Genomic DNA, 8417 nt, shown 5'->3' on the forward strand with positions numbered 1-8417 from the left:
TTTTGACATGAACCTGATCCACAGACTGACTCAAATCTGAAATGCATGACTGCAGTAATCACGCAATATTTGTAATTATGTAGCTTTATACTTACTGCAGTTGCTGAGAAATAATTTACCTGTCAAACTGTTTTTTTCTTTTGTGGTCATGAAGCCAATTGCCTGTTAACAGTCCTTTAAATGAATGTTTCAACTTCAATAAAAAGTTTTAACACCTCTGCTGGTTCAGATGCACTTATAGATTGTGTGTTTGTGTGTGTTTGTGTGTGTTGGGAGGTGCTCTGCTTGGCTATCTGCTTACATGTTGTTATTTTCTAATTCCAGTTTGTACGCAAATCAACATGCATAAGAAACTGGACAAAGAAACTAGAGGCAGTGTAGGCAGTCCAATCAAATATTTCACTCAGAGGTGCTACATAATTATTTTTTACTCAGAACAGGATTACTTGTCTAGAAAAAGTAAATAAGAGTAAAATACTGTTACTGTGGAGTATATACAAATGATTGATAGATAGATAGATAGATAGATAGATAGATAGATAGAATCAGTTAGGCTATAGCTGGTAAGGTCAAGAGTAGCCTAAATGTCAGATCACATTAGGTCTGCTCATCACTTTTGTGCAATTTGTGTGTGTGTGTGTGTGTGTGTAGAATTAAATAGATTTTAAAGTAAATAGAATTACTCTAAAGTCGGAGCAGTTCCTTTAAAATTAGGAGAAAAAGTTGGCCTAATATTTTTTAATGTTTCAAACAAAATCACTCAAAAAAGTACTCAAGTAAACACAATCCAGTTTCTCTCGTGGAATTGCAGTGTGAATCTACATTATTTCAAAATTTCACTACAGCCATTTCATGCCCCCAGTCAGAGGACTGCCGCTGGGTGATGCGCCTGTCTGAGGCGATCCAACAGCGCCATCTATAGTCAGAAATAGCGTCTGTGCCATTTTCCACCCTGACACCACCTCACTATCACAGCAAAACACAACACAGGCCGGGCTAGTGAGTGTCTTGGATAAGGACAAGGAAGACCATTAAGATGTCTGACATGGAAGATGATTTCATGTGCGACGATGAAGAGGATTACGACCTGGTATTTGCACAATCAGTTGAAATCGCTTAGCTTGCTTTTGGGTTTTATCCCGCTGTGGAAAACGAGGGCTAACAGTAAACTAGCGAGGACACGAGCTAACGTCGGCTATTTAGCTAGCTAGCTAGCTCGCTGGCTAATATGAAGGCAGAAGGGGAGCTAAGCTGACAGGAGGGAGGACTAGCCTGCTAGCTAGCTAACGACAGTTTGTTTTAGCACCATGTAGCTAGCCAGCTACTTCACAGTTCCAACACTGAAACATTAACCATGCTAACGTTCGTTGGCTAACTTAAGTTTAGCCGGCCCTGTCTGTTTATTCCAATCATGAACAGCGAACCAGCCAGTTAGCAAGCCGTTGGCTAGCAGAGTCTGGTATTTGCAGGTTGATATTGAGGAACAACCTGCTATCGTTAGCGGTAGCTAGCTAGGAGTTTCGGCTATGTTCTGCTAGTTAAGCCCACCAGCTACCACTGGATTGCATGATTTGAACTTTGAGATGCATGTGTGTAAACTTAGGAATACTCGGAAGACAGCAACTCAGAGCCCAATGTGGACCTGGAGAACCAGTACTACAACTCCAAAGCCCTGAAGGAGGATGACCCCAAAGCAGCGCTCAGCAGCTTCCAAAAGGTGGAGTGGTAACCCCGAAATATGATCTACTAAATGCAGCACTCTGCATAACGTTACTTTTCGGAGGTCATGTTTTACTCCACTCACATTTTGACATCCACAGAATGTATTAACAACTGATGATCCTGTTGTGTGTTCAGGTGTTGGAATTGGAGGGAGAGAAGGGAGAATGGGGATTCAAAGCACTGAAACAGATGATCAAAATCAACTTCAAATTGGTAAGCAGTGACACATACACGTCTGCTGTTTTCTGATCTCCCAACAGACATGGAATGTTTCTTTACAATGTGGTTTTCTGTGTCTCAATCCTGCAGACCAACTTCCCAGAGATGATGAACAGATACAAGCAGCTGCTAACGTACATCAGGAGTGCTGTCACCAGGAACTACTCAGAGAAGTCCATCAACTCCATTCTGGACTACATCTCCACCTCCAAACAGGTAAGAATGAGTCATATGAGACAGAGAAAAATCTAGCTGGCAGTTACATATATCCTTGTACATCACGTACCGGTACCAGGAGTTTTGACTCTGGGGTGTTTCCTGTGTTATTAGATGGACCTACTACAGGAGTTCTATGAAACCACACTGGAGGCTTTGAAAGATGCAAAAAATGACAGATTATGGTTCAAAACTAACACAAAGGTAAGCAGGGCTTCTCCATTATTTCCATATGGAGTCTTACTGCCATTTCCTAGTTAAAGAGATGCTCGGATGTCTTCTTGTTGTCCAATTGTTGTTTCTGCTGCTTCCCTGTAGCTGGGGAAACTGTATCTAGAGAGAGAAGAGTATGGAAAACTGCAGAAGATCCTTAGGCAACTGCACCAGTCATGTCAGGTAAGTAGATGCAATTTTTTCCCCCTTTTTCTAAATGTTTAAAACAGCTTCCTAAACAAGGTATTCTTCTGCTGTACGTAATCCCTAGCCCACACAAATCAAAGTTTCATATTGAAGAAAATATTTCATTTTTATTCAATCTGCGCAAATATTTAAGTGCTGAAAACGTTGGTATCAAAAGTGTAAAAAGCTGTGGCCATATATATTGCAATTGATATTACAGTATTCAACAAATCATTGCTATTTTGTCAGTATTGCATTGCCAAAATACATACTTGTGTCTAAAGATGTAGCCTAGATTTTGAGATTTTATTGATCCCATTAAAATGTAATCAGTGAAATTGTTATCATGAGTTGAGAGGGTGGCATAAATGAAGCTCCTCTGTGAAAAGCCAGTCACTCAAGTTGTCTTTGCTTTTCTGCATTGCATTCAAAATCTGTTGTCTTGGTTGGACAAAATTGCAGCTTGTAGCTGGCAGATTTTGCATAAGTGGTATTGTGGTTGCACAACTTGTTGATAGTTTGGTCATTCAACCCTAAGATAACAGTAAACTGCTGGCAAAAGTATCTCAGACAAAACAGTTCTTCACCAGAGGCAGCACTTTCCTAAAAACTTCTTCAATGGAAAAGAAAATCTGATCTGCTCTGAGCTTTTATGTAGGCATGTAGATATACATGATGGAAATGATTATTTGATCAGTGGTGTTTTAAATCTTAATCAACTACAGACAGATGATGGAGAGGATGACCTGAAGAAAGGCACACAGCTGTTGGAGATTTACGCTCTGGAGATCCAGATGTACACAGCACAGAAAAACAACAAGAAATTGAAGGCCCTGTATGAGCAGTCGCTTCATATTAAATCTGCCATCCCTCACCCACTTATCATGGGAGTCATCAGAGGTATGATAGTGTCTAGAGGGCTTCCTACAAAGTATTTAACTCCCTCATTTACATAGGTTTGTGTCAGATGTGATCGTCCTGCTGCGTGCTGTCACAGCTGTTTGTTCAATGACCTGTGCTTGTTTGGTCCTGAGCAGAGTGTGGTGGGAAGATGCATCTGAGAGAGGGTGAGTTTGAGAAGGCTCACACAGACTTCTTTGAGGCCTTTAAAAACTACGATGAGTCTGGAAGCCCAAGGAGGACAACATGCCTGAAGTACTTGGTCCTAGCCAACATGCTGATGAAGTCAGGAATCAACCCTTTTGACTCTCAGGAGGTGTGTGAAACAAATTGTTACTGTCTGAAAAGTTTACTTTTAAGTAGTGTGCATATACTGTATATATAAAACAGGAGAGAGCAGGACACTACCTAGCTTGCTGGTTGCCACACGACAATCAGAGTGCTTGGCTGAAACTGTTTTTATTTGTTATTGTATTGAATTAATGCAAATTTACATAACATGTAGTAGTGAGCATAACTTTCCCTTTTTTTTCCCAAAGGCTAAACCATACAAAAATGACCCAGAGATCCTAGCAATGACGAACTTAGTAAGGTAAGCATATATTCACATATTACAATTTTGAATTTGATTATTATGCTTCCTCAGCAAACGAAGTGTCACTGCAGTGAGCTACCAAATTATCCGCCTCCTTATTTCTTACAACTCTAATTTGATTGGTTGAAAATGTTTTATCGTTGTCTCGGCATCCAAAAAATCTCTCTGAGATCAAACCAAAAATACAGCTATCGTTATCCTTTTGGATGTTTTTTAGTTACAGTTGTAGTGGTAACACTTAGAGCGATTTCAATCTTTTTATAGTGATCTTCAGTTATCATTCTAGTTGTGATTGCAATTTTTTTATAGTTATCTTCAGTTATCATTCTAGATGTGAGTGGGCCTTCACTGTATGACCTTTGGTTAGTATTTCAGCTTTGCTTCTCATTGTCCGTCCCATGCCTCTAGTCATCTGCTTCCTCATTTGCTTTCTTTAGTCCTCATGTTTAAGTAAATAACAGGCATTGTCTCTAATTGCTCAGTTTCCTTGCATACATGTTTAATTTCTATTACATAAACAAGAAAGTGAGAATGCACACCCAAAACTGTAGGAAGAATGGAGTGTTTACATGGAAGGCTTAATATTTGGGAATGTGTTGGAAACCATCAGGATGAGAGTTTTTGTTGTGGGTCGTGAAGACACAATGTATAGAGTTGTAACCGAACGACTGTTTTCCCTTCCAGCGCCTACCAGAATAATGACATCACTGAATTTGAGAAAATCTTGAAAACAAATCACAGTAACATAATGGACGACCCCTTCATCAGAGAGCACATAGAGGGTGAGTGGTGAACGTGACTTCAGTTCACATGTGTTGGGTAAAACTTTGTCTAAATCGTACCTGATGTGTGTTCTTGGGTTGCAGAGCTGCTACGGAACATTAGAACTCAAGTACTTATCAAACTCATCAAACCGTACACAAGAATACACATCCCCTTCATTTCTAAGGTAAGTCCTCATAATACAAATGTCCTGCAATGTGGATTTATCTGTTGATATGTTTCCTCTCTAATCATATTCGCAAGTAATAACATTGGGCAACCATTTGTATTGATGCCCTTATTACTTTTTCACGACTGTTTTAAATTATTTGTATTGTGTAACAGGTCTCTATGGAGGACCAAGTCTGCTGTAACAATGAATTAATACATAAATCTACTTGTAAAAGCACAGAGTAAAGGAGAAATAAATGAATACACGAATCAATCAACAAATTAAAACACACAGAAAAGGCTAAATACATTAATAAATATTATCAATAAAAAATGTGGAAATTAATAAATAAAATAAACCAATAAATTGATCCATTAATACATTTATTAATTTCTAAAATATTCGTTGCCACAAACACAAAATATTTATTTTTCTTTAATATATTTATTTAGGCATTTATTGTCACAGTTCCTTTTATTTTTCCTTCTTGCTGCTGTCGGGTACAAACCTCAAATCTCCAAAAAATAAACTAAATATAAACTAGGAATTCATTAAAATAACCTTCTTTTTAGCTTGACCACAATGCCTTTTTGAGTTTATCTGATTGGTTTTGAATGGATTTCATCAGCCCAAGGGTTGTAGAATTTTCTTATCCTGTAGAAGATCCTACAACTGAAGCTAAAACATGAAAATCACCAAAACTGGAATCACAAGGTTTTTCACTGACAGCGGCGATATGCTAATAAGGGGAGTCGGTGGGCGTGGTGTTGTAAGATTCAAGAGTAGCAATCAAACTTGAACTGTTGGTGAACATTCAGCCACTTGCAGCCACTTTTGGGAGGTCGTGTCCTGCAGCCAGAGCAGCTAACTCGACCAAATTCTCAGCCAATCACTCCACATGAAAAAGGCAAGGCAGAGGAAGTTTATTTTTATAGCACATTTCGTACACAAAGGCAATTCAGTGTGCTTTACACAAGGTATACAAGACATTAGATAAGAAATACAGGATAAGATAAAAAACAAATAAAAAGAGATAAAGTGTATAAGAAGAGATAATGAAGAATCAAAATACACAAGTTTTTTAAAGTGGTCAAAGTTGGTGTGCTTCTGAGCTCTTCTGGGAGTTTGTTCCAGCTGTGTGTGGCATAATAACTAAATGCTCACCATGCTTAGTTTTAACTCTGGGAATAGTTAGCAGACCGGTCTCAGATAACCTGAGGGGCCTAGAGAGTTCATATGGTAAGAGCAAGTCAGAGATATAATCAAAGCATATAATCAGGTGAGGCATTTCTTCCAGCTTCGTTTGTCAGTCTCTAGCCGTCATTTGCCTGTGGGAGTCTCTAGCCATCGTTCCCGTACGAGTTAGTTGGCTAGCTAGCTAGTTTCATATGTGAACAATGGTGAGCGAGCAAGGCGAAGGCTGTCGATCTAAGCATTCAGACATTGATCAGTCAATTGTGATACAGGTACTGTGGGTACAACCCACAAGGGTTTGAGTGACACACCCTCATTAGCACATGTTGGAAGTAACTGAAATTGAACTGCAGCAATAAAATCACAAATTCATCCACACATGAAAAGCAAACCAAAAAAACAAGTGACATGCTATTTATTTATTCCTCAGTTCCTTTATGCATTCATCTATTTATTCATGTATTTCCTTTCTGATTGTGCTTGCAATGTAATTTATTCATATATTTCAATGTATTTCCCCTTTGTCTGTGCATGTACTAATATATATAGTTATTGATATGGCATATTAATAAGTTAAAATTAAAATTAACTCCTCCATAGCGCTCTTGCAACACACATAATATTTACAATATGACCTACAGTGTGCTGAATTGTGTGCATTCTTGTGTTAAATCAGCCTAATTGTTGACAAAGTATTGACAGACATGAGGATGAGTGATGCCTTTTGCCCCTCTGTTTCAGGAGCTGAACATTGATGTGTGTGATGTGGAGAGTTTGCTGGTGCAGTGCATCTTGGATAAGTAGGTTTCTCACTCACATGCCTGCTGAGAAATCGGTTCCAAAGAAAAACTAGTTCCCTTTCTATAAATAGTTGTAGTTCCTCATAGTTTGTGGCCCTTGGCCCTGAGAGAAATCAGCTGGCATGAATCGACAGTTTCAGTTGGATCTTACTCCTAATTGACTGCTCATTCTGTAATAGTAATTTATGTACAGTATGGGTTTGAGCCACACCTCTGCTGTAATGATTCACTGATGTAAATGACTTGGTAGCAAGTGAAGACATGAGTTGATTCCATTGTTTATCTTTACAAGAGTGGCACATTGGAATTTCAAACTCATAACTAGCTGACTCTTTTTAAAGGACAATTGTTTTTTTGTTGTTTGTTTCAACCTGAGCCCTATTTTCCTAGTTTCTTTCCATCATGCCGATTGATTCTGATCAAACTTTTGTCAGTTACCTCACTGTAGATCTTTGTACTGAACCCAAAAGGGCCCAGGGAAACTCAGTCGAACCCTGCCTATTTCACTAAGTTTGTGTTTACAGCATATGCTCTGTTATCCCACAACAGACTTGGCAGCCAGATCAGATATACAACCACAGGAATTCTCAGGACATTTTATTGAATTAGCATATCAAAGCTTTTCTATAAGAGCTTGACTGAAAAATGTGGAGAAATTGGAGATCGCTGACTTGTGATGTGTCATACTTATGATTGATTTTGTCATGCAACCGCTGCAGCTTTGCTCTGATCACCGTGTCTGTGCTGGTATTTCTTTTCAGCACAATCCATGGCCGCATCGACCAAGTCAACCAGCTACTAGAACTGGACTACCAGAAGAGAGGAGGGGCTCGCTACACAGCTTTAGACAAATGGACAAATCAGCTGAACTCACTCAACCAAGCTATTGTTAGCAAGCTCACATGATGGCATGTAAAAATCAAGAGACAAGGAAAATGGCATGTTTGAATGCATCCATACAATATGCTACTGTGCTTCTTCAAGTATACCTTATGAGATGAGATACACAGCACAGGTTTTGAGAATCCCACCAATGTCAAGAGGAAACAATCTCCAAGAGCCCCGAGAACGTGTTGAAAGTGTGTTGTTTTTGTCTGATGAGAGGAACACACCGACACCGATTTCTGTTTTTGATGTAGCTGATTGGCAAACCCTTTCGTATGCAGCACTCAAATGTTTCAGTTGTTTTAAAAAAAAATGTCCAAATGTGTATGAAAACGTGTACACAGTATTTAATGTATACTGTTGCTTGGTGGTAATAAACACAGATTCCTCTCAGCACTAAAAGGATTCAGCTGCCTTTGACTAGCTACATCGTTTGAACTGTGTGATGGGCTAAACATGTCGAATTTACTTTGAGTAGAAGTTTAATAAAAACCTTTTTAAATGTAATCAATGGAAGCATAAAGGATTCTTTTTTTCCTTTAAGTGAATCGCT

At 38.9% G+C, this 8417-nt stretch overlaps 1 protein-coding gene across 1 annotated transcript; it reads left to right on the forward strand.

The window, feature by feature from the left end:
• The first annotated feature begins 956 nt into the window (after positions 1-956).
• cops2 (COP9 signalosome subunit 2) lies at positions 957-8371 on the forward strand. Its single transcript, XM_071901481.2, has 13 exons — positions 957-1090; positions 1604-1717; positions 1858-1935; positions 2032-2157; positions 2272-2361; positions 2476-2553; positions 3282-3456; positions 3594-3772; positions 3996-4048; positions 4736-4833; positions 4918-5000; positions 6921-6979; positions 7741-8371. The coding sequence occupies exons 1-13, from the start codon at positions 1037-1039 to the stop codon at positions 7883-7885; spliced, it is 1332 nt and encodes a 443-aa protein (XP_071757582.1). The 5' UTR covers positions 957-1036; the 3' UTR covers positions 7886-8371.
• Positions 8372-8417: the final 46 nt, after the last annotated feature.

This window comes from Centroberyx gerrardi, chromosome 1, assembly GCF_048128805.1.
Source record: "Centroberyx gerrardi isolate f3 chromosome 1, fCenGer3.hap1.cur.20231027, whole genome shotgun sequence".
Classification (NCBI taxonomy): domain Eukaryota; kingdom Metazoa; phylum Chordata; class Actinopteri; order Beryciformes; family Berycidae; genus Centroberyx; species Centroberyx gerrardi.

Bases quoted from the DNA above. Each gene is read 5' to 3' on its own strand.
- cops2 (XM_071901481.2), top strand. From the start codon at position 1,037: ATGTCTGACATGGAAGATGATTTCATGTGCGACGATGAAGAGGATTAC. The intron at 4,049-4,735 runs GTAAGCATATAT...TTTCCCTTCCAG, and splicing joins GCAATGACGAACTTAGTAAG to CGCCTACCAGAATAATGACA. The intron at 5,001-6,920 runs GTAAGTCCTCAT...CCTCTGTTTCAG, and splicing joins ACATCCCCTTCATTTCTAAG to GAGCTGAACATTGATGTGTG.